The sequence below is a fragment of the Thamnophis sirtalis genome, unplaced genomic scaffold (assembly GCF_051295495.1).
Source record: "Thamnophis sirtalis isolate CommonGarterSnake01/CBP01778 unplaced genomic scaffold, rThaSir2_p1.2 scaffold_3, whole genome shotgun sequence".
In the NCBI taxonomy this organism is placed as follows: Eukaryota; Metazoa; Chordata; class Lepidosauria; order Squamata; family Natricidae; genus Thamnophis; species Thamnophis sirtalis.
In genome coordinates, this window is record NW_028261383.1 from 31,258,195 (window position 1) to 31,285,130 (window position 26,936).

Below are 26,936 nucleotides of genomic sequence, written 5' to 3' on the forward strand. Positions count from 1 at the left end.
TCAGATAAAAAGCAGCAGGGCGCGTGCAGAAAAAGCAGCTCCTAGGTTTTGGCCTGTAAAACAGACTGGTGCAAGGAAACGAATGTACATTAAGACTTGCAAGATTCTATTAAGAATAGATTGCATTCCATTCTGAAAGGTCTTTCAGTCTTGCAAGATTTATTAATGTAACCTTACAATAAATAGAATTAGCTCATTGGCTGTGAGTTGATTTGTTGTTGTTGTTGTTGTTTTGGTCTGGCTTCCTTGCAAGGCTAACATTCCATGACTAGTTGTGAAATGGACCTCTTCTGGTTAACTTAGTTTGGAATCCCAAAGGTGCCTTCTCAGGAGGCAACTGGATTTCCTTGTTTTTTCTTTGAAGATGTTTTGTTTCTCATCCAAGAAGCTTCTTCAACTCTTCAGAGCAATGATAGTCCCAAATCCAGTCTGAACATCTGTCTGACTGTGCGATGAAGCAAACATTAAAAATAGGCACCCTGAAATTTGTGCCACAAGACATTCTCCAACAGAAAGTACCAAGTATACAAACTGGGTTTGACTTTCCGAGTGATGACGTTGGAGAGTTCTGCATAAAGAAGGAATATTGGTAACCTTGCAGATTTCAGATAATTTCAACAAACCTTCACCCGCCAATTCAGGGTTTGGACTTTGGAGTCATCTGTTGCTCAGAATGAAATCATAAAGACTAGATCCTAGTTGAATAGAAACCCTGAGGAACATAGTAAGTAGTAGTAACTGTGAGAGGGATCTTGGTGTCCTAGTGGAAAACCATTTAAATATGAGCCAGCAGTGTGCAGCAGCTGCCAAAGATGCCAACATAGCTGTAGGTTGCATAGACAAAGGGATAGAATCAAGTTCACGTGAAGTGTTAATACCACTTTATAATGCCTTGGTTGAGGTCACACTTGGAATACTGCATCCAGTTTTGGTCACCACGATGTAAAAAAAAAATTGTTGAGATTCCAGAAAGAGTGCAGAGAAAAGCAACAAAGATGATTAGGGGACTGGAAGCTAAAACACATAAAGAACAGTTGCTGGAATTGGATATGTCTAGTTTGCTGAAAAGAAGGACTAGGGGTGACATGATAGCAGTGTTCCAGTATCTCAGGGGCTGCCACAAAGAAGAGAGAGTCAAACTCATCTCCAAAGCACCTGAGGGTAGGACAAGAAGCAATGTTTGGAAACTAATCAAGGTGAGAAGCAACCTAGAACTACTGAGAAATTTCCTGAAAGAACAATTAATCAGTAGAACCATTTGCATCCAGAAGTTGTGACTTCTGGAAATTTTTAAGAAGAGATTGGATAACCATTTGTCTGAAGTGGTGTAGGGTTTCCTGCCTAAGCAGCGGGTTGGACTAGAAGACCTCCAAGGTCCCTTCCAACTCTGTTATTCTATTCTATTTTATTCTATTCTATAATATTGATTAGCAGAACCTTGTGATGTATCCCTATTTGGAGGGATTATTCTTACTCTGAGGAACTCCATGTTGCTTACCAGCGATAACATAGTTTATAATTTTAGAAGCACCAAAGTTAATTTATGAGGCTTCCATAACCTGGGACCTGAGCTTGTTCCCTTTAAAATAACCCTCCTTTTGCATCCCCGGTTTTGATGTCACTTGTTCCTGTCACTCCAAATAGCCCTTTGCCCTCTTCATGTTGACATCCCTCCCAGTTATTTAATGTCTTCCTATCTTGACCAAACCACCCATTTAGATTTTATTAACTGTCATGAACCTTCTTGCTCTCAGCTCCCTCCCCAAAATAGTTGAACGGCTCCGATTTCATTTAGTCACTTAATTTCTTTGGGAGTATCAGAACGGACTACACTGCCTTGGTTTGAAGAATAGGAAAGCCTGAGGTAAGGAGAGCAAAAAAACTCAGGCAAATAAGAGATCTAAAGTGAGATTAAAGTCAGAAATGTCAGGAAGAATTTGCATCAGAGGTTCTTGAGATATGATCTTTAATTCTTGTCAAAAATGTATAATTAGAGAAGGGATTTAATGGTGATGAGATGGTGTTGGGGCTAAGAGATAAAACAAGAAATCAGAACATCCTTAGTGCTAATATCTTCTCTGTCATGAGAGGTTTTAAGTAATCCAACTCCTGTAGATACATCTCTTTCATAAAAAGGACACAATTCTGTTGTCTACTCAATTCTACATTGGAGTGATGTTGCCACAATAACAGGTACCTGAAAGATTTGGAACATTTGAGAGTCTGTATAAATTTGTTACATCGCAAAAGGAATATTTTGGAATATTGCTCCAACAGAAGTGGGCAGAGCAAAGAAATGATTCTTTTAAAAAAATTGCATTTGAGTCCATTTTTGGGGGGTGGTAGATCTATAAAATGTTTGTTCTATAAATTGAGCTAATTGGTTATGTAATATACATTGGATTCCAATTAATGAACTGCAGAGCCCAAAGTTATGGTCATAAATTCAGTTCCTTTATTACTTTATTATAGGGATATTGGTTTTCCAATAGGCTATGTGCCCAAGCAAAATAATGATGTCACACTCAACATTTTTGCCTTTGTGATATTATATAACTTTTCTGTTTTAGTCTCTCTCTTTCCAATATAGAGTGAAGTGTAGCTCTGGGATCTCAGCTATAGGATCATTTAAGATCCTACATTTAGGATCATTTAGGTCAGGACAATTGTCTTTGGATACAATTAAGTTCACAGCACTTGAGAGAAGCCAAAGAACTCCTACAGTTTAGCAGGTGGGAGTATAGAAAGTTTAAAATCAAATTTTGATTTGCTTCTTTATCATGTAGGGTATGCTAGAAAAACAGCCATTGTAGTCTGTACGCCATGGCTTCAATTAGCATGCATTTATGTTTAGCAAATCATGATTAAACAAATCATGCAATAGAGTACAGCTCTTGAAAGGAAACAATGGCTGCCTCACCAGCCATAAACCTCACCGCACGTCACTGTTTGGGAGGGGAAATTATAAACGATCTTTATAAAAAGCTTAGCTAGAGAAGATGGTGTGGAAATAATATTTTTTCTTAATGTTTTCTGAGCTTCGTTGTTTTTTTGCAAATGTTTCATTACCCAAACTAGGTAACATCATCTAGCAAGTTTTATTACTAGGTCTACACCTAGAAGTTTCCTTATTAGTTTCACTAGGCCATTACTAGTTTCACTAGGTAAGGAAACATCTGCAAGAAAACAACCAAGCTCAGAGAGCACCAAGAACTTCTCATTTCAACCCTGAGCTACAAATATTCTCCCTTACTAGAATAATTTTCTTTTGCCTCAATTAGGAGAAAAGGACTTTGTATTATGCTACAACTTGCCCATGACACTGGTTCATTAGATTTTGACTCAGTGTGCGGTTCAAACTCGGTTCTTGTGGCTTATTGAGCAAATCAGGATTAAGAAAACGGTGACATCATGTAATGCATGAATTGAGTCCATGCATAGATTACATTTCTTGGTTTATGGGCCTGCTTGTTCTTCCACTCAGAGGCATCCATGGAAGTCAGCATTTACAGTTTTAGGCCCAGTACTCTTCAACGTCTTCATCAATGATTTGGATGAGGGGATAAATGGGGAACTCATCAAATTTTCAGATGATATCAAACTGGCAGGAATAGCCAACACTCCAGAAGACAGGCTAAAGATACAGAAGTTGTGAGTGCTCCAACACTGGAAGTCTTTAAGAAGATGTTGGACAGTCACTTGTCTGAAATAGTATAGGGTTTCCTGTCTAGGCAGGGGGTTGGACTAGAAGACCTCCAAGGTCTCTTCCAACTCTGTTATTCTATTCTACAAGATGGCTGGCATGGCGTCACAACAGAAGTCTCACTCTTTTGTGCATGCAACAAAGTAAACACATGCACAAAAAGGACAGGGCTTGTCTTGTGGGGTTGCATTTCCATCTACTGTACTTACCTGTACCTGTTATAACCAGGACCTCATTTTGAAGGGGGCTGCTGATAATGGTTACTAGCCAGCTATCTCCTACTTCCCATTTGTTTAGTACAGGTAATTCCTCCACTTATGACCAGTCGCTTAGCAAACCTTCAAAGTTATGACGGATCCTGGGGAAAGCTACATGACTTGGATTTGCAGTTCCAATGGCTGCCACTACCACCCTTGCAGTCACAATGGTTTCACTGAAAATGGGCATTTAGAATGGAATGGAATGGAATGGAATGGAATGGAATGGAATGGAATAGAATAGAATAGAATAGAATAGAATAGAATAGAATAGAATTCTTTATTGGCCACGTGTGATTGGACACACAAGGGATTTGTCTTTGGTACGTATGCTTTCAGTGCACATAAAAATGCATTCATCAAAAAACATAAGATACAACACTTAGTGATAGTCATAGGATACTAAATAAGCAATCGAATCATACTAGGAAACTAAATAAAACAATATAAATCATAAATGCAAAAGCAACAAAGTTATAGTCATAAGTAGAAAGGAGGTAGGATGAGAAGAATAATAGTAATACAGTCTTAATAGATAGTTTGACAGTGTTGTGGGAATTAGTTGTTTAGTAGAATGCTGCCATTCGGGTGAAAACTGTCCTTGTGCCTAGTGGTTCTGCGGTGCAGTGCCCAATAGCGTCGTTTTGAGGGTAGAAGTTGAAACAATTTACTGAAATAGTTTTCAGCAAAACCAGTCTACAGCAAGCAATGGATTCTCTTTCCAACCATGATGTTCGTCTTATGAGCATCACCCCCCCCACACACAAAAAAAAGGTAATAAAACCAGGTCAATCATCTGAGTGACCTGTTTGACCACCATTACAAATTATGACTGTAATGGGCAAGCTTCATTACAGTCATCGATCAAGAATTGAAAAGCCGAGGTGGCGCAACGGTTAGAGTGCAGTACTGCAGGCTGCTTCTGCTGCCTGTCAGTTGCAGTTTGGCAGTTCGAATCTCACCAGGCTCAAGGTTCACTCAGCCTTCCATTCCTCCAAGGCCGGTAAAAACGAGACCCCAGATTGTTGAGGGCTATTATGCTGATTGTGTAAAATGCTTAGAGAGGGCTTTGAAGCAGTGTGAAGCGGTATATAGGTCTAAGTGCTATTGCTAAGTGTTATTATCTGTATGGATGAGTTCATGGTCTTTCTTAACTGAGCCCTAATGTTGGGGAAAATGTTCTTGAGAGCTGAACTGGTGTTTTTTGATGGTTTGTTTGTTTTAGAAGGATCCACATATCCTCTGGCATTTGTGGAATCCAGAAGAGAGAGACAATTCTCAAACTTTTGGGGGGTCATTTTTGCAAAGCTGAGAGACCAAGGAGAAGCAGCAAAATCAGAGCAAAGCAAACCACAAACAGCTGCTTTCTGGACTCTGAGAAGCGAGGATTTATTTATTTATTTATTTATTTATTTATTTATTTATTTATTTATTTATTTATTTATTTATTTATTTATTTATTTATTAGACTTATATACCGCTTCATAGGGCTTTCAGCCCTCTCTAAGCGGTTTACAATTTTTTTAGCAAATTGAGTCAGCAACTTGCCCCCACAGTCTGGGTCCACATTTCACCCACCTCAGAAGGATGGAAGGCTGAGTCGACCTTGAGCCGGTGAGATTTGAACCGCTGAACTGCAGATCACAGTCAGCTGAAGTGGCCTGCAGTACTGCACCCTAACCACTGCACCACCTCAGCTGTTCAGACTTCAGTTGTTAGGATATTCTGGCAGAAGACAATTATGTCAGCTACTGTTAAATGCTAGCATTGTAGGAAAGAGACTGGTAGTGCAATTAGCTGGAACACATTCTTGTATATTATCAGCACCTCCTATGGAACCTGCCGATAAGTAATAGCTAAGAGTATAACCATAATTTAGGCATGTGGTTATTGAAAGATAAGCAGGGAGAGATTCTTGTTAACAGTTGAGCCAGAAGCTCTATGTGCAAAACCCACTGAAAGGTTTTGGGGCAGGCTTGCAGTTAAATCTCTTGTAGATCTTTTCGTGGTTTATCTTTCTTTGCAGACCTTGTTAGCATCTAGTAGAAAGCTGCGTAACCACAAGTAAAACAAATACATACATATACACCCAGGCACAAGATTAACACTGGAACTATACTATTCATCTCAGATCGTTGACTATACGGGTAAGATTTTTGGTGTGGATTGTATTGTATTTTAAGGGTTAAGACTTACACATAAACGTAAGGAATGAAGGCAAATATACCTGTCCCCAGGATAATGTTGTCTTCCGAGCTTTTGGACTCATGCTGGAGCCCATTCTCAGGGAGCATCTCTCTAGCAGAGTATGTGATATTAGAAGGTGGAAACTGTCATGTGGTATTTGAACATGCTAATCACTATTTTAAATATTATCTTTCCATTTTACTTCCATGGAGCGCTTATGGTTCTTGTTGTCACCGTTTTAATAAAGAAGAATGTTCTGTCTGTCTGTCTGTCTGTCTGTCTGTCTCACTCTCTCTGTGTGTGAATATATATATATATATATATATATATATATATATATATATATATATATATATATATATATATATATATATATATATATATATATACATATACATATACATATATATATATATATATATATACACACACACACACACACGCACACATATATATATATACATACATACATACATACATACATACATACATCACAAGAGTCCATCACGACAGAAACCCAATGTTTTTACTGTTGCCTTTGTTATATTTGTGTGTGTGTGTATATATATTGAATCAAGTAGGAAATAAGAACTTCTATTATTATGAAAGTTCTGACAAGAAATGAGATAAAATGACCTTTATTATCACTTTTTTTTGTGAACACACTGGCACAGATTAAAAAATGAAACATTGATGTGTGGTGTCAAAAGTGTGTGTGTGTGTGTGCGCGCACTCCAATATCCCAGGGGCTGCCACAAAGAAAAGGGAGTCAAACTATTCTCCAAGGGCACCTGAGGGTAGGACAAGAAGCAATGGGTGGAAACTAATCAAGGAGAGAAGCAACCTAGAACTAAGGAGAAATTTTCTGACAAGTTAGAACAATTAATCAGTGGAACAATTTGCCTCCAGAAGTTGTGAATGCTCCAACACTGGAAGTCTTTAAGAAGATGTTGGATAACCATTTGTCTGAAGTGGTATAGGGCTTCCTGCCTAAGCAGGGGGTTGGACTAGAAGACCTCCAAGGTTCCTTCCAACTCTCCTATTCTATTCTATTCTATTCTATTGTAGATAGATAGATAGATAGATAGATAGATAGATAGATAGATGATAGATAGATAGATAGATAGACAGACAGATATATATATATATATGTATTCAAAATAGATTATTATTTATGTGTGTATGTATGTATGTACATATGTTTGTTCATATGTATGTATGTATATTTATATCTATATCTGTCTATCTATCTACCTATTTATCTACACACACAAACCACGGTCCATTTTTAATACATAACTGAAAAAAGAGTCTTAACAAGGTTGATACTATATATGGTATAAAGCTATTACAGTATCTAGTTGTTGTGCTTTGGATGCTGTGAAGCCTCCTCTCAGAAGGTAACAAAGAAATAATTGTTTTATAGTGCGATTGTTACCCTAAGCAGCAAAAATCACTCCAGATGGCTTCTGAGAAAAAACAGATGTTGGTTAGATCTATAATATGCAGTTGTGGGTTTCCCTTACCTGCACTACTGGTTCACTGATCTCGTGTGCGCAGGTTCCATTTGTGTGCATGCCTGACTTGTGCTGTGCGCGCATGCGCAATCCACAACCCCTGCAACAACCAGCTGATTTTCAGGCCTCATGCAGGCGCTGCACGCCTTTTGCCATAAAAACAGGTATAATCGGGCGGGCCAAAAGAGCCACCGTACCAGTTCACTCTCAGCTGTTCTGGGGCACTACCGGTTCGACTGAATCGGGCTGAACCAGCAGCAACCCACCTCTGATAATATGACATTGGAACAGGGATGCGCAATTATGGCAAATTTACAACCTGTGTGGACTTCAACCCCCAGAATTCCTGAGCAGCCATGCTGGCTCAGGAATTCTGGGAGTGGAAGTCCACAGGTCATAAAGTTGCCATAGTTACCCACACCGCGTGAAAAATAACACAAAAAGGGCCTAAGCCACAAGCATTCTAATTTTACAAGGTATTATGAATGCATTATAACTTTTCTTGCAGGAGTCCATATTTCTTCTGTTTTCTTCCTTAGGGAACCAGGAGATAGGATCACATCTTCAAGCCGTTCAACAGGGCAAACAGTTTGTTTGATCGCTTTGACCAACTGTCAACCTCCAACCACCACTCCATCTTCTCAAACATTCCCCAGCCAATCCTTGGAGGACGCAGTAGAAGATAAAACACCTTGCTCAAGTTGTAAAGGAGATTCATTGGAAAACAAACAGGGGGCCCACAGAACTTCTGGGGAAAATGAAAGAAGCCATCCGACCGGCAACCGTAGTTGAAACAAATTGGTGTGCAACTCAAAATGTGTGCATGATACATAAAGAAGACTTAAGCCTTTTCTGCTTGGAGGATCAAATTCCCCTTTGTCCACTCTGCAAAAAATCCTGGGATCATGCAGGGCACACTGTCATTTCCAGGAATCAACCAGAAAATCAGGTAAACCAGCATAATCCTCCAAGACAATGTATCTAAGACAATAGGGAACCATCCCCTAAATACCCCAAGAGAAAATCATCCCTCATGAAACCTTTTGCTGATTAATAGTAAATCGTCATCTGCACCAGCCTCCAAACAGTCTCCAAGGGCAGCTCCCCATGACATTCATTAGAGTAGTCTAGCCATGAGTCAGTTCACTTTCACTGGCTTTGTCATAACAAACTGACTCTGATTAAAAAATATTTGCTGGAGCAAAAATGCGATACGTACCCATCATGGTAACTGTAATTATTTTTCTCCCCGGCTGTTAGATATCACTCTCATCTGGGACTGAAAAATAGGAAAGATGGATATCAAATTGTCAAAAGATTAAATGAAGTATCTTCCAGCCACAGCAACTGCAGAAATATTTGACTTAAAATTAGCATGGGAAATGAGGGAGTTTAAATTTTCTGCACCAAAGAAATTTTGCGCTAAAGTTCTTCTCACCCCAAAATATGGTTGTAGTGCAGTGCAGTGCAGTGCAGTGCAGTGCAGTGCAATGCAATACAATACAATACAATACAATACAATACAATACAATACAATACAATACAATACAATACAATACAATACAATACAATAATGTCATTCCATCCCATCTGAGGGATGCAGTGGCTCAGTGGCTAAGGAGCTGAGCTTGTTGATTGAAAGGTCGGCAGTTTGGTGGTTTGAATCACTAGCACCGCGTAACAGAGTGAGCTCCCGTTAATTGTCCCAGCTTCTCCCAACCTAGCAGTTCGAAAGCATGTAAAGATGCAAGTAGGAAAATAGGAACCATCTTTGGTGGAAGGTAACAGCGTTCTGTGCACCTTCGGTGTTTAGTCATGCCAGCCACATGACCACGGAGACGTCTTCGGAGAGTGCTGGCTCTTCGGCTTTGAAACTGAGATGAATACCACCCCCTAGAGTCAGGAATGACTAGCAGATATGTGTGAGAGGAACCTTTACCTTTTTATACCATGCCATACCATACCTTACCATGCCATGCCATGCCATGCCATGCCATACCATACCTTACCATACCTTACCATACCATACCATATCATTCCATACCTTGCCATGCCATACCACACCTTACCATACCTTACCATGCCATGCCATGCCATGCCATACCATACCTTGCCATGCCATGCCATGCCATGCCATACCATACCATACCATACCATACCATACCATACCATACCATACCATACCATACCATACCATACATTAACATAATATATAATATGGTACAGTATTGTATCATTCTGTATCCAAAGTCCAGGATTAAAAAAAATATTATATATTTTTTATTTTTTATTTCTATTCTACCTTTATTAATTTTATAGGTAAGTCAAGGTGGAGAACACACCTGACATTCCTTCTATTTTCCCCACAACAACACCTCTGTGAAGGGGCCTGGGCTGAGAGAGTGAGTGAGCCGAAAATCATCCAACTAGTTTTCCATGCTTAAAGGAGGACTGGCCTTGATGCCTTAGTCACCACTAGATCAAACTGGCTGACGTATCTATTAATATGGTGACAATTGCCTCCTATTGAACTTTTTTGCAAAGGAAAAATTCAAGGCATCCCGTAATACTTTATCTCCTTCTTTTTTGTCTAGGCTACTGGAAATGTCTTGAATGGGTAAGTGTTTCCTGCTGATGAACCAATATGTTTGTTTGACTTGTATGCCACCCATCTCGAAGTTTGTTTCACCCTTTGAGACTGTCAAACCTTGACCTGCAGCAAAACGATGTATCTCATTGGTTCCAGCCAATGACAGCTCGTAGATCTTACCTCACTCCAGGTCCAACAAAACCAGCCTGCCTCTGTTATGGTGTCACTTTCCATCTCTAGAGCTAAGAGTTCCCAGCCTGTGACATTTTTTGGGGCCAATTGCTTCTGACTTGGGAAGCCAGATAGAGTCAGATCTGCTTAGTATCCAAATGAGAAGTCTGAATGAATTTGGGAAGTTGATGGGGGAAAAAAACCCTTCTTAGGATGAAGGGTAGTAATCAATCCACTTCTGTGTTGTTATCAAGGAAACAGTATGGATGTGAAGTCTGAAAGTCTGTAGAGATTCCCAGTCATATAGCAATATAGCAATAGCAGTAGACTTATATACCGCTTCATAGGCCTTTCAGGCCTCTCTAAGCGGTTTACAGAGAGTCAGCATATTGCCCCCAACAATCTGGGTCCTCATTTTACCCACCTCGGAAGGATGGAAGGCTGAGTCAACCCTGAGCCGGTGAGATTTGAACCGCTGACCTGCTGATCTAGCAGTAGCCTGCAGTGCTGCATTTGACCACTGCGCCACCTTGGCTCTTATCATCCAGGTCATGGTTGTCCCAAAGGTGCTTTTTCAGGAGGCAACTGGACTTCCTTGTTTTTTCTTTGAAGACATTTCTCTTCTTATCCAAGAAGCTTAGAATAGCAGAGTTTGAAGGGACTTTGGAGGTCTTCTAGCCCAACTTCCTGCTTAGGCAGGAAACCCTACACCACTTCAGACAAATGGTTATCCAACCTCTTCTTAAAAACATCCAGTGTTGGAGGATTCACAACTTCTGGAGGCAAGCTGTTCCACTGATTAATTGGGCTAACTGTTAGGAAATTTCTCCTTAGTTCTAGGTTGCTTCTCTCCTTGATTAGTTTCCACTCTTCTTGTCCTGTCCTCAGATACTTTGAACAATAGCTTGACTCCCTCTTCTTTGGAGAAATCCCTCAGATATTGGAAGACTGCTATCATGTCTCCCCTTCTCTTAAGTTGACAACTAGATAAATAAAGCTGGATATTAAAGTTTCTTGACCATGTGGAACAGGGCAAGGATTAATTTGTCTGCTTCACCAAGCTAAAATAAAGGAACCAGGATATTGGTACAAATATTCCCTATTGGGGGCAATTGAATAAGTTGAATGAATGTCCTTTCACAGTAGGGGAGAATGTGTACGAGGCCTACGTGACACAGGAAGACGGTGTACTTTGTGTTGATCGATATTCTCTAGCTAAATAGCATAAAAGTCTGTAAATAACTGCCCTTCGGGGTTCAGATTTTGCTTGACCTATCGCTGCTGAAACTTGCGCAATAAACCTTTCCCTTTGACAAAGAGCTGGTCTGGTCTCATTTCCACTACACTCTAGTCCTTCTTTTCATTAAATTAGACATACCCAGTTCCTGCAACTGTTCTTCATATGTTTAGCCTCCAGTCCCCTAATCCTCTTTCTTGCTCTTCTCTGCACTCTTCTTCAGCTCTGACTGGATGGTGGGGAACAGAAGGATTTATATTCCTTGCAGACAGCTGGACATTTGCATCCTGGAACCAGAGCATTATTCAGGTGACCCAGCTGTCTGCAAGGAGTATAAATCCTTCCATTGCATGGGAAGTGAAACATATTCAAAGAAAAAACAAGACAGTCCAGTTGCCTCCTGAAAAAGCACCTTTGGGACACTGAAGTCTGAAATAACTAGGACCTAAACTCAATCAAGAAAGCCCTTTTGATACTTTTTAAAAATTTCTTGATGCTGCTGTATTAATAAGGAGATTATTTACTTAGAGTGCCTGATTGCCATGTTACTGACAGGCTGTTTTAGATAATGCAAATAGTCCTCGACTTATGACCGCAATTGAGCTTAACATTTCTGTTGCTGAGTGAGATGTTTGTTAAGAGTGAGCTTTGCCCCATTTTACAACTTTTCTTGCCACTCTTGCTAAGTGAATCACTGCAGTTGATAAGTTAGCAACATGGTTGTTATGCGAATCTGGCTTCCTCTTTGATTTCGCTTGTCAGAAGGTCGCAAAAGGGGGACCAGGTGACCTTGGGACGCAGCAAGGGTCATGTATGAACCAGTTGCCAAGCATCTGAATTTGACAACTGGGGATGCTACAATGGCCGTGCGTGTGAAAAATACCCGTAAGTCAAATTTTTCAGTGCCATCGTAACTTTGAATGGTCACTAAGTGAACTGGTGTAAGTCGAGGACCACTTGTATTTCTAACACTACCTTTTGTGAATACAGTTTATTCGAAAACTTGCATTATGTTCTAGTCTACAGTATATCATGGGAAAAGGCAAATGTTTGCTAGGGCTCGCTGCCTTAGAAGAGTGAGGAAAATCCTCAGGGATGACTCACACCCTGGTCAGCCCTTCTTTACCCTCCTACTGAATAGAATAGAATAGAGTAGAGTAGAGTAGAGTAGAGTAGAGTAGAGTAGAGTAGAGTAGAGTAGAGTAGAGTAGAATAGAATATAGAATAACAGAGTTGGAAGGGACCTTGGAGGTCTTCTAGTCCAACCCCCTGCTCAGGCAGGAAACCCTACACCACTTCAAATGGGAAGGAGATATAGAAGCATAGCCAGCCGCACAAACAGGCTGAAGAACGGTTTCTATCCGTGGGCTGTCAGACTCTTGGATGTGAAGTAACATCATAACTATCATCATAACTAGTATGATGGACTTGCAGGGCCGGCGCAACATGTAACGTGTTCACCCTGGTGTAATGGGACTGGGTGTCTGTTAATATGATTTATTGCAGTGTTTTTCAACCTTTTTTGTGCAAAGGCACACTTTTTTCATGAAAAAAATCACGAGGCACACCACCATTAGAAAATGTTAAAAAATTTTAACTCTGTGCCTATATTGACTATATATAAAGTAATTTTCCCACGGCACACCTTACACTATGTCACGGCACACTAGTGTGCCACGGCACAGTGGTTGAAAAACACTGATTTATTGGGTTAGGGATACTTTTTTTCTTTTTTCTTTGTCTTCACTGTGAGTTGTATTGTGTTGTGGAGTGCCCTGAGGGAGCTCAACCAATCTCATTGTACATAAGTTGTGCACTGACAATAAAGAATTATTATTATTATTTTGATCTTCTTCCATTGCATATATCCTTTATCTCCTGAATTTCCTCTCTCCCTAGGGGGAAACAGGGTTTTCCAAAATCCCAGCCAACCGGGGCTTCCATTGTAGAATTTTCAAACATGAACTCAGCAGACTTCACAGAAAAAGGTAAGGGTGAAAAATGTTTGTAAGTCACTTTTTCTGGTGCCATTGTAACTTTGAGAAGTCACTAACCAAATAGTGATAAGTCGAGGACTACCTGTTTCAAAGAAATAGGTTGAGTGCTGTCTGTAAGAAGAATTTCCCTACTTCCCAATTAATCTCTTACCTATGGCACTGCGGTAGAATTTGCAAGAGTCAATTGGAGAGAAGCTTCCTGTTGTCTTAGGTCCATGATGGCCAACCTATGAAGCCATGTTGGCCGGCATGTGCAGCCTTGCTCATTCATCTTCCAAGTTTTTGGCGTGCATGCATGCCTGATGATCAGCTGTCCTTCATGCATGAGGAAGTGCCAAAAAGCAACCTGCGCATGAGCGCTGGCCAACTGATCGTCAGGCAGGCATGCGTGCTAGAACCCAGAAGTTTGGCTTTTTTGGAGCATGATCCCTTCGTGCACATGGCAGTCCCAAACACTGGCTGTGCATGTATGTTGGCCAGCTGATTGTTGGGCGGGCATGCGTGCTAGAACCTGGAAATTTGACTTTTACGGAGTGTGATCCCTTCACACGTGCGGCAGTACCGAAAACTGACCTGCACATGTGCGCTGGCCAGCTGATTGTCGGGCACGCATGAGTGCTAGAACCCAAAAGTTTGGCTTTTCCAGAGCGCGGCCCCGACGAATGGGCATACGGCAAGCAACATTTATGCATGACCTTTTTGGCACTAAGTGCTGAAAAAGTTCCCCATCACTGCCTTAGGTAGAATAGGTATCTAATTGTGGTTTATTTTTCCAAGGAGGAGCAACCGTTGGGATTGAAGATGACAACAAAGGTAAAAAGGATGCAGTTCTTGAGCAGTGTGTGGACTTCATCTTGGAAGAAAAGAAGGAAGCAGGTAAAAGGGCACTTTGGCATGACGGGATATTCCTCTGAATTGCAAGGAGGCAATTTCTCTGTTTGGATCCCGGGAGGTTCTAGGCTCCTCCGGTAGTCAGCCAAGAGGGAAGATGGTCCTGAACTAAGAGTTTTTCTTCTGAATACATGCTTAGACAATCAGCATGATTGATTGCTGATGGAAGCTTGAATGACTCAATTGAGTGACAAATTCCAACAAGCTTTCTGAGGTGGAGCTCTCCAAGGTGCTGGAGCTCTTCCTCAGTAACTTGAAGATGTGTGAACTTCAACGCCCAGAATTCCCTAGCCAGTTATGGGGAATTCTGGGAGTTGAAGTCCACATATCTTGAAGCTGATGAGACTGAGAAATGACATTTCTATGCCAACGGCTCCCAAACATTTGGGGCCCGGGAACCTGTTCCGTGGAGAAAGATTTTTCCGCAGACCAAAGGGAGTGTAGTTTTACATGCTGCCTGCATCCCACAGATGGGACTTCACTTCTTTGTGTGGCCCGGTTTCTGGCATACTATGGCCCAGTGCTGGTCCACAGACCAGGGGGGTTGGGGACCTCTGTTTTACTCTATTTGCCATTATTGTATATGCTGTAGTTCCATGTGGTCATATCCGGGTGCTAACAGAAGCCCTTCAAGAAGTTCTTTACACATAATATATTCTTCCTTATTTGCTTGCCATTCGAGGAACTTGTATAGTTTAAAAGGGAACTAACTAACTAGGCCGAATCAGAAGTGTGAACAGGTGTGAAACCATGTCCTTTTAGGGGTCCCAAGAAGGCTCCACACTCATTTACACACTTTGATTCAGGTGACTCTGAGGATACAGATAACACCCCCCAAATGGCTTCAAAGACTCTCAGAAAGCTAACAACCAGATGACTGCAAACAATATAGTAAATCTTTCCATTCCCCACTGGCCAGTTAGAACTGAAGAAGCTTCTTGGATGGGAATGAAATGTTTTTAAACCAAAAAACCCCAAAGAAAGCCCACTAGCCTTTTAGCAAAAACACCTTTGGGGCAACCATGACCTGGATGATTGAAAATCTCCATAGACACATAATATTTTATTATGTGTCTATTATATTTTATGAGCACTGGATGTGTCACATCGCGTGGCCTAGAGGTGAAACTCTCGCCTCACAATCAGGAGGCTGTGGGTTCAATCCTAGGTAGAGGTAGATATTTCTCTATGTGCACAGTGAGAATATAGCTGCTGAACAAAGCTCTGCATTGGCAACAGGAAGGGCATCCGGCCAGTAAACACTCAGTTCCATTCAGTTGCCCAAACTCCACCCCGCAAAGGATTGTGGGGTGGTTAAAAGAAGAAGATGATGATGATGACAGGGTGTGTCACATCACTGGGGCGGCCTGGGGCACCTTTTACAAGCAGATTCCAGATGCTCACCATTATCTCTGGGCAGCCACAGATAGCCAGGCCATGGTGAGACATGCTGGGAATCTTACTTTAGGCACATCTGGAGCAAAACAAGCTTCCCCAGTGATTTAGAAGCTTCTCTTTAATTATCTGCCTCTTTGAAGTTATGGTGTGTGGTCTGGATCTCAAGGATAACCTACTGAAATAATTAGCAGAGATACAATTCCAAAGCTCACCTTGAAGAACCTATTTATTAAACCAACTCAGGTTAGATTAATGAAGCAGAAGGCAAATGTTTGAGCTGTTGAGAACTGTTTGTTCACCACCCTTCAGACCTTCCGCGTAGCCCTTAAAACCTGGCTGTCCCGACAGGCCTGGGGCTAAAGACTTCAACCCCACCCGAATAGTATGACTGTTGTGCTTTTTAACGATGTATTGTCTTCATGTGTATAACTTGTTTTGTCCTTCCCTCCCCCTGAATTGTGAGCCGCCCTGAGTCCCCCCAGGGAAAAGGGCGGCATACAAATAAAGTTAAATCATATATCATAAATCAAATCATGTTAAATACAGTGGAGAAAAAGGGAGGAAAACCTGGCAGCCGTTCTGATTATACCTATTGTATTTTGCGGAGTATAAGACGCACCCTTTTCCCTCAAAAAAGAGGGTGAAAATCTGGGTGCATCTTATACACTGAATACAGCATTATTTTGCCTCCCGAAACCCCGCCCACTTCACCAAAATGGCCACGCAGAGCCTGTAGGAGGCTTCCAGAGTGCTCCTGAGGGCTGGGGAGGGCAAAAATGAGTGAAAAATGGGGCGTGTTTTGCTCGTTTTTGCCCCCCAGCCTCCAGGAGCACTCTACAAGCCTTCTAAAGGCTATATATGCCTTTTTTAACAAAAAAGTGGGCCCATTTTCACGAAAAATGGGTCATTTTTGGCAGGTCTGCAGAGTGCAAAAACTTTTTTTTTTAATTTTCCTCTTCAAAATCTTGGTAGGTCTTATACTCTGAAAAATACGGTATGTTTAATTGCAGTAATGGGTGCTTTGAGGGGGCATGAAACTGAGTGTTATCAGTTGCCAAGATAATACAGGATCCACTAAACCATTTCTAAGCTTTCTGGGAAGAAATGTCTTTTTAGAAATGCAATAAAAATAAATTATAATGACATATGAGCTTATAATGACGCCTGACCTTTCCCTTTGTAGGCAGCCAACCCAACGCAAGGGTCAAAAACTCAATTACCTGGATTATCCTCATACTATTTCTCATTCAGATTATGGGCGTGGCGACCACCATCTTCGTCTTTACAAGTGAGTGACACACTCGGGTTCCTCATTGATCTGTCCAGGTTTCATTCTTTTTTAGAATAATTTAAGACAGGTAGTCCTCAACTTACAACCATTAGTTTAGCAATCGTAAGTTGAGGGCTTTGAAAGTAAATACCCCGGTCCTGGATCCCCCACCCCTTAACAAAAGGATCCAAGATCAGTATGAGAAGAAGGCCCAATGTTCAAGGCACCCATGTCTTTGGTTCAGACCCCATGGACGGTGCCCTACAGTAGCACTGGAAAAAGTGGCTTATGACCGTTTTTCACACTTACGACCATTGAAGCATTCCCCCCCCCCCATGGTCATTTTGGGATAAAAATTCAGATACTTGGCAATTGACTCACATTTATGACAATTGCGGCATCTCGGGGGTCATGTGATCCCCTTTTATAGGTTTCTGAGTCAAGCTTGGTTGATGCTGGGCTGATGCAATGATTCAGGGGCTTGTTGTGCCGTTCCTATTGTGGCTTTGCCCTGAAGGATAATCCCATCACCCTGGAGCTTTTCTTTTGTAGCTAGGCTGGCCCAATCTTTCTTAATGGGCATCGAATATCTGCTGGGGGCAGGGAGCTGAGTCTCTTGTTAGAATATTCATGACTGGGAGAGACATGGTAACAAGATCAGCCAATGAATAGGCATAGCAACTAAATCATCCAATGGGAGCTTAAACAGATCTGAATCTGTGCTGAGAATTGAAACTGAAACTACTCTGTCTGCTCTGAACTCTGAAATGATACTAACTGTTCTTTCCTGCTTGTGTTCTGTTTGTAACTTCTCCCACGTTGAAAGAGTCTGCTATTGGTATTGTACATTTATTCATCTGTTATTACGTATATACAGAAGTTAATGAACCAGTTATCTCTGTGCACTTTCTGGGTTTGATTTTTCTGCAACAAACTGGCAGCCCTGAGTTTCTGTCTCCCTTAAGAATTCCATTTCTCCTTTAGGGGAAATATAATATTCTGCCTTTTTAAATGTTTCTCAAAATATTTCATGCTTCTAGGAGGGGTGACTTCCCTCCTGTAACAGTGAATCCCTGAACTCTGCACACAGTTTGGGGAATATCCGAGTGAGTGTATGAGGCCGTTTTTTGGCAGCAAATTCTCGTTGAAATAAATATTTTTTTGTAACTGGGAAGGAAAAAATGCAAGACAACTGTAATGATTCCTGTCCAGGCAGATTGCTCAGTCCAGCAGCCATTTATACGGCATGCCTCTTTATTTGACATCTGTGTCAAACATAAGGTTATGAAAGGGAGGCTAAGACACTGTCTGTTCAAAATAAAACTGTCCAGTATTATACTATTAAGGAGGTGGTCTTAAAATCCACTTTAATCATACTACCGGTATGAACATTTTGCAGGAACTGATTTGCTATTAGTTTTTGCAAACTCGAGTCCCAAATACAAATTACTATTGCTAGCTTCCCAGGATCTTAATTTGACATATTTGTTTGTTTGTTTGTTTGTTTGTGTCAGAGTTCCAAATATCATCCAAATTAAATCAGAGTTCAAGGCATAGCTTTTATCAAAGTTCCAATTTAATAAGAGAGACATGTTGGTACAAACTGTGGAAACCCCAAATCTGAAAGCTTCCTGGGTTTTCCACCTAGTTGAAAGTTCAAGACCTTGCCCCCACACCCACAAGTTCATCACATGGTCCAATCTTCCTCTGCCACGCTGGCATTTCGACCCATCTAGTTCTGGTCAGGCAGGGAAACAAAAGATGGTCGGGCTTCTGGAAAGGAATGTTTTATTATGACAACAACACATTCTGCTCCTTACTATTCCCCCTCCCTATTCCCCACTAATGAAACAGCATAGTAAAATAAGAGAGAGTGTGGCAGGCCAAAGATCCTAAAAGGAATATGACTGCAGGCCTGACAGGTTGTTAGTTTGCTGCAAACAATTGTCTTTTGCTCTGAAGGTATATGCTCCCCCCGCCCCCCCCCCCGCCAGTAATGAGATCATTTTTGGGGAAGGATAGTTGCACGCTTCCAAAATATACAGAGATGTTGGTGTTCAAACACAGGCAGTCCTCGACTTACAAGAGTTCATTTAGTGACCATTCAAAGTTACAACGGCACTGAAAAAAGTGACCTATTTTCCACAGTTACAACCTTTGTAGCATCCCCATGATCGTGTGATGAAAATTCAGGCCCTTGGCAACTGGTTCATACGTTGCTGTTTCTCAAGGTCATGCGATCTTCTTTTGGGACCTTCTGACAAGCAAAGTCAACAGGGAAACCAGATTCACTTAACAACCGGGTTACCAACTCATCAACTGCAGTGATTCACTTAACAACGGTTGCAAGGAAGATAATAAAATGGAGCAAAATTCACTTGACAAATGTTTCACTTAACAACATAAATTTTGGGCTCAATTGTGGCCGTATGTCAGGGGTGGTGCAGTGGCCTAAGGGTTCAGCTCTCGCCTCGCAATCAGGAGGCTGTGACTTTGATCCTAGGGGAGAAGCAGATATTTCTCTCTGAGCAGAATGAGAATGTATCTGCTGAACAAAACTTCACATTGGCGACAGGAAGGGCATCCGGCCATTAAAACACTCTGCTAGCTCCATTCAGTTGCCCAGATGCCACCCTTCAAGGGATTATGGGGTCATTAAAAGAAGATGATGAATTGTGGTCGTAAATCGAGGACTACCTGCAAATATGTTTCCCTAATTTCCCTGTAGGAATAACAATAATGTGGCAAAAGAAAGCAAATATAGTACCAATATTGCCTGGAAATTCAAAACATCACTTGAATAGCATCAGCATTGACAAAACCTCCGTCGTAGGCAGCTTTACTTGGAACAGTGAGAATATCTGTAATCTCTTCAAATGCCTTCAAACCACGTCTGCCTATCTCCTGTCCTTGGAATGAGAGGACACAGACACCAAATCCAGTCTGAACATTTGGTTGACTGTGCAATGAGCTATGATAATAATCTGCTTATTTGACCCTCTTTAGTCTTACTGTTCGGTGGTTGTCCTTGCTTACAGCCAAATGTAAATCACACCCTATGTTTAACCCACTGTAGTTTTTAAAAAAATACTTGGTTTAGTGCAGTGATGGGTAATCTTTTTGCCATCGCGTGCCAAAAGTGGGGGGAGCGCTTGCTCGCACCCATAATTCTATGTGCCCACCCCCGTGTATGCATGTGCCACACCTCCCCCATGTGCGCCCCCTGCTTTTGGCATGCAATGGCACATTTTTTCACCCTCCACAGGCTCCAGACTCTTTCTAGGAGCCTGAGGAGGGTGAAAACAGCCTCCCTCCTGGAGGCCGGAAATGGCCCGTTTGCTGACTTCTGGCTGGACCTGAAGGTCCGCTTTTTACTCTCCCCAGGCTCCAGAGCCTTTCTAGGAGTCTAGGGAGGGCAAAAATGGTGTTTCCTACCACCCCGGAGGCTGAAAACAGCCTGTTTGCTGACTTCTGGTGGGCCCAGAAGACCCAAAAATCAGCTGGCGTGTGAATTCTGGGAGCTGAAGTTCATACACCTATTGTAGAAATTCACCAAGTTGAGAAACATCCTTCTAAATCAGGGGTGGGAAATGATGGCCTTTTTATGTCTTGTGGACTTCAACTCCCAGAATTCCTGAGCCAGCCGTGCTGAGGAATTCTGGGGAGTTGAGTTCCATGCTGGCTCAGGAATTCTGGGAGTTGAAGTCCGGAAGTGATAAAGGGGCCATAGTTCCCCGCCTCTGTTCCTAAATAAAAGGCTGAGGGTAATAATCTGTTAAATCACGTGAATTTGTATTTACAGAAGCTAAACCTCAGTTGCCTTCTGCTGCTGCCATGACTTCCTGTTGCCCAACGGGCTGGCACATGTCCCAAGGGAACTGCTACCGTGTTTTGGAAACCCAAGAAAGCTGGAATGCTACTCAGAATCGCTGTCTCTCCCTTGGGGCTACCTTGGCTGCTTTGGAGGATCTAGAGAAACTAGTAAGAGAAGAAACTTGTCAAAATTGTTGTCTGCCGTTGTGCTCAAACAGTCCTGCCCAGTGCCTACTCGTTCACTGTTTTATGAAATACGAGCCTGCCATTCTATCTCCAGGATGCTTGTGGGATTTAAATCTCTTTCCAGTGTTGAAATGTGGCTTTATTCTCTGTAGCCCAAAAGCAGATGGTGTAATTCAAGCAATCCAGATATTGGATTTTCTGCACAAAGTGAACATGTGATAAGACTTGTTGGCAGGAATAGCCAATACCCTACCTAGATGATAGGCTCAAGATCCAGATCGATCTTGACAGACTTGAACACTGGGACCTATCTAATAGAATGAAATTCAATGCAGAGAAAAGTAAAGTCCTACACTTAGGCAGCCAAAAAAGCCAATGCAATCTTAAACTGTATAAACAGAGGGATAGAATCAAGATCACGTGAAGTGTTAATACCACTTTATAATGCCTTGGTAAGGCCACACTTGGAATACTGCATTCAGTTTTGGTCACCACGATGTAGAAAAGATGTGGAGACTCTAGAAAGAGTGCAGAGAAGAGCAACAAAGAGGATTAGGGGACTGGAGCCTAAAACATATGAAGAACAGTTGCTGGAATTAGGTATGTCTAGTTTGATGAAAAGAAGGACTAGAGACGGGGGTGAAATCCAGCAGGTTCTGACAGGTTCTGGAGAACCGGTAGCGGAAATTTTGAGTAGTTCAGAGAACCGGCAAATGCCACCTCTGGCTGGCCCCAGAGTGGGGTGGGAATGGAGATTTTGCAGTATGCTTCCCTGCCACGCCCACCAAGCCATGCCACCACCCACCCCGGTAGTAAAAAAAATTGAATTTCACCATTGACTAGAGGTGACATGATGGCAGTGTTCTGATATCTCAGGCTCAGGGGCTGCCACAAAGAAGAGGGAGTCAAACTATTCTCCAAGGCACCTGAGGGTAGAACAAGAAGCAATGGGTGGAAACTAATCAAGGAGAGAAGCAACTTAGAACTGAGGAGAAATTTCCTGACAGTCAGAACAATTGATCAATGGAACAACTGGCCTCCAGAAGTTGTGAATGCTCCAACACTGGAAGCTTTCAAGAAGAGATTAGACTGCCATCTGTCAGTAATGGTGTAGGCAGCGTCTCCTGTTTGGGTGGGTTGGACTAGATGACCAACAGGATCCCTTCCAACTCTGTTATTTATTTATTTATTTATTTATTTATTTATTTATTTATTTATTTATTATTTATTTATTTATTTATTTATTTATTATTAGACACATTTATATGCCGCCCAATCCCGAAGGACTCCTGTTATTCTGTTATGTGTATGTACACACACATGTGTGGAGTGATGATGCTAGAGGCACTTACGTCCCTCTGTGGAGTGCAGAACTCAATTTCCAAAATGTTCTGAAACCCATAGGGTTTTTTTTCCTTTCCTTTTTAACTTAAAAAAAAACGAACAGATTGGTGCCATGAATGTCAGAGAGCCCATTGACCACTGGATTGGCCTCCACAGAAGCTCTGAAGACAAATGGAAATGGCCGGATGGGACTCTATTCAAAAACCTGTAAGTTCTTCCTTCCATTGGATGCTCAAGACCATCGCTTCTATTAAGTCTCCCCAAAAAATCATGACAAATATGGCTCTTTAGGCAGATGTGGGGGGGGGGAGGATGAGAGGAAAGATCATAGTAACCAGCAAGCATAAACACATGAGGTTAGACGTTATAAAAGATCTGTCTCAGTCTGCATCCGGAGCAGAGGTGGGTTCCTACCAGTTTGCACCAGTTCGGTAGAACCGGTTCGTCAAATCTACTGAACTGGTTAGAAGAGGTTCCACCAGTGGACCTGGAAAGCAGGCCACACCTACAGAAGAGATTAATTTTTTTTGAAACCCACCACTGACAGACACACACACACAGAGAGAGAGAGAGAGAGAGAGAGAGAGAGAGAGAGAGAGAGAGAGAGAGAGAGAGAGAGAGAGAGACTCACACAGAGAGAGACTCACACAGAGAGAGAAAGAGAAAGAGAAAGAAAGGAAGAAATAAAGAAATAAAAAAAGAAAAAAGAAAGAAAAAGTGAGAGAGAGATGAAAGAAAAAAATGAAAAAGGGACAGAGAGACAAAAGGAAGGAGAGAGAGAGAGAGGGAGAGAGAGAGAGAGAAAGAAAACACATGGATGGCAAGCCACTCCCACCAGGTCATAAGGACGGTAAGCCACTCCCACAAAGGAGGCCACACCCACAGAGTAGGTTCGAAAAATTTTTGAAACCCACCACTGATCTGGTGTGTCACAAACAATTCAGAGGCTCCTGATTGGAATGATATGTAAACTGGAAGGAGGGAGAAAATGGAATAGTTTCGAAGATACGAAAGGAAATTTAGATTGGGTCCAACTGTGTTTGCCTTATTCATTCATTCTTTTTTTTAAAAAAAAGTTTTTTTATTAGATGAACATTAAAACATTGCACATAGTGCGACATTTCTGGCATAAACATTTCCATATAGTGATTGGCTCTTACAAGGGTTATATTTTACATTCATTTCATAGGTATGTATAGTCAGCCAGGTTACCTGTCCATTGATCCTTCCTTTTATATAATTACTAACCCAACAAATACATATCCAATTCCTACCTATCACACCTTCTTAATACCATGTTTTCCAATTCTTAACTGGTCTGTTTTTTTCTCTCCCGGCCTTTTCCCCTCATTTCTAACCATCCCAGATTTCATGATATTCTGCCTCCCCCTTGTCTTTGAGCTATAAAATCAGCCTGTCCATTTCTGCGCACGTCAGTATCTTATTTATTATTTCTTGTTCCGAGGGAGTCTCTTTATTTTTACAATTTTGTCCAAAAACCAGTCTTGCCACCGTTAAAATAGGCAGCATTAAATATAGTCCACCTTTGCCATATTTTTCTTTTGTGATCCCTAATAAAAATAATTCTGGCCTCAAGTCCATCCTTTGTTTTAGCATCTTTTCCAAATACTTTCTTATCTGGTGCCAAAAAGCCCTAGCTTTCATGCATTCCCACCATGTGCATGAATTCATTCATTCGTTCACTCACTCATTCATTCAATCTCTATGGGGATTTTCAATCATCGAAATCACTATATCCAAATCCAAATCACAATAGAATACCTGATGCCACCAGGCATGAAATTTTGAGCTCAGACAACTTAGAACTATGCCGCCTACAGTCTGATCTAAGCGTAGTGCACAAAATTGTCTGCTATAGCGTCCTACTTGTCAGTGACTGCTTCAGCTTCAACCGCAGTAATACTCAGGCAAACAATAGATACAAACTTAAGGTAAACCGCTCCAAACTCAATTGCAGAAAATACGACTTCAGCAACAGAGTGGTTAACACCTGGAATGCTCTACCCGACTCCGTTGTTACAGCCTCAAACCCCCAGAGCTTCAATCTCAAACTGTCTACCGTGGACCTCACCCCATTCCTAAGAGGTCCGTAAAGGGGGTGTGCATAAGCCCACCAGCGTGCCTACCATCCCTGTCCTACTGTCCCCATTTATTCATACCCATTTCCTGTGTTCATGTCCATGTTTATATTTATACCTGTTATCCCATGCATGTTTGACAAACTAAATAAATAAAGTAAAATAAATTAAATGGTTGTCCCAAAGGTGCTTTTGCAAAAGACAACTGGACATTCTCAGTTTTTTCTTGGAAAACATTTTGTTTCTCATCCCAGGAGCTTCTTCAGTTCTGGACAACTGTTCTGAACAGTTCTGAAGAAGATCCGAAGAAGCTTCTGGGATGAGAAGCAAAACGTTTTCAAAGGGGAGGGGAGGGCGAGTGAACCCAAGAAAATCCAGTTGCCTTTCAGAAAAAGCGACGTTGAGATACTCATTCATCCAATCATTTCCTTTACTATTCTGATAGACCGCCACGTTCCTTGCATACTCCCAGTGGTTTACAGTATTTGACGAGAACACTAAAATAAACATATTAAAAACAAGAACATGAACCTATCCTCTCCCACCCTTCAATAGTAGCAATTATTGTCCATGCCCTACAATAGTGGCCCTGCCCACAAACCATTGGTGAAATTCAAAATTTTTTACTACCGGTTCTGTGGCCATGGCTTGGTGGGCCTGGTGTGGCTTGGTGGGCGTGGCAGGAGAAGGATACTGCAAAATCTCCATTCCCAGCCCACTCTGGGGCCAGCCAGAGGCGATATTTGCAAGTTCTCAGAACTACTCAAAATTTCTGCCACCGGTTCTCCAGAACCTGTCAGAACCTGCTGGATTTCACCCCTGCCTCAAACCTTTTGGGAACCAGGGACCGGTTCTGCAGAGAGAGGTTTTCCCCGTGGACCGGAGCGGGTGTGGTTTCGTATGTTGCCTGCATCCAACAGATGTGGTTTCACTATTGTGCGTGGCCTGGTTTCTGGCATGCTGTGGCCCAGTGCCGGTCCATGGACTGGGTTTGGGGGGAGCCCTTCCCTACAGAACAGATCCTTGTAAACTACCTCCTAAAAGAGAAGCTTGCTAAAAGCAAAATTTGCCATCTGGATTTTCAAAAGGCACGAATGCATTCCAAAGAGATAAAAACCCCGTAGAGGAAAACATCACATTTTGCCCTGCGTCTATCAATGAAAATTACAAATGCCAACCACTTTCTATTGCTTTTGCAGCTTCGAAGTGGAGGGAGACGGAGACTGCGCTTATCTGAAGAATAGGGCTGCGAGCAGCGCCAATTGTGCCGCCAGGAAGAAAGGACTGTGCAGCCTGAAAGGGTTAATGAACCGCAAACTCTGCGGGGCCACATGATCTCTGAAGAATCCCTTCCGTATAAAAAAAGGAGTCAAAGCCCTTCGTTGCCACTGTGTGTGGGTGTCTCTGGGCGTGCACACACCACCATACATTTCTGTGGGTGGACTTCCTTTTTCTTCCATGCAGGAGATAAAGGGGTTGTAAGTGATGTAAGAAAAGATTTTAAATACATTTAAAGGGTGTTTTTTTTTCACCCCAATATGGGTTGGCATCCTAAATACATTTTTTTCTGGGGAGAACAAACACCTCTTGAATTTAGAGGGATTTTACTCCCAAGTAAATTAGAAGTCTATTTTAAGATTATATTCATGCTGTGTGTTTTGGTACATATGCGCTCTAGCTGGATTGAGAGTGCTCTGCTACCTCACTTTTTTTTTTTCTTTAGTTAAAAACAATTCAGATTTGGAGAAGAAATACCTTAAAACACTAGGTCAATTTTGAGTAAACGTGTGGCCAATTTTGATTAATTGTGTGGCCAGATTAGGCTAAAACGGGATTGTAATTCAGTGTGTTGCAGCACACCCAGCTGTTAGCTTTGCATGTGGTGTGAAATAGATTACCAAGCCCTAGTACTGCATGTTTGTTTGGAATTTAATACATTGGATGACAGGCTCAAAATCTTTAAATCCATGAAATCACTTAATTGTAAAATCTCATGATCCTGATGTTTCAAACTTGGACCCCCAACGTCAGAAGTGACCTCATGTTTCAGCAATAGAGAATTGTAAATCGTCATGTAATCAAGACTTTTGCCCTTCTCCATAAAGGAGTATCAAACATAGAATAACAGAACTGGAAGGAACCTTGGAGGTCTTCTAAACCAACCCCCTGCTCCGGCAGGAAACCCGATACCATTTCAGACGAATTGTCTCTTTAAAACCTCCGGTGATGAAGCACCCACAACTTCTGGAAGGCAAGTCATTCCACTGATTAATTGC

At 41.7% G+C, this 26,936-nt stretch overlaps 1 protein-coding gene across 2 annotated transcripts; it reads left to right on the forward strand.

The window, feature by feature from the left end:
* Positions 1–1,732: 1,732 nt before the first annotated feature.
* Positions 1,733–26,600, forward strand: LOC148047834 (early activation antigen CD69-like). Of its 2 annotated transcripts, none has more exons than XM_087708521.1 (9): positions 1,733–1,864; positions 8,204–8,613; positions 10,259–10,281; positions 13,562–13,650; positions 14,437–14,535; positions 17,132–17,236; positions 21,021–21,199; positions 22,665–22,768; positions 25,860–26,600. In XM_087708521.1, exons 2-9 carry the CDS (start codon positions 8,422–8,424, stop codon positions 25,993–25,995), a joined length of 927 nt encoding a protein of 308 aa, XP_087564647.1. In that variant the 5' UTR covers positions 1,733–1,864; positions 8,204–8,421; the 3' UTR covers positions 25,996–26,600. The 2 variants fall into 2 exon arrangements, with proteins under 2 accessions (XP_087564647.1, XP_087564648.1); XM_087708522.1 differs by lacking the exon at positions 1,733–1,864 and adding an exon at positions 6,011–6,107.
* The last annotated feature ends 336 nt before the right edge of the window (positions 26,601–26,936 follow it).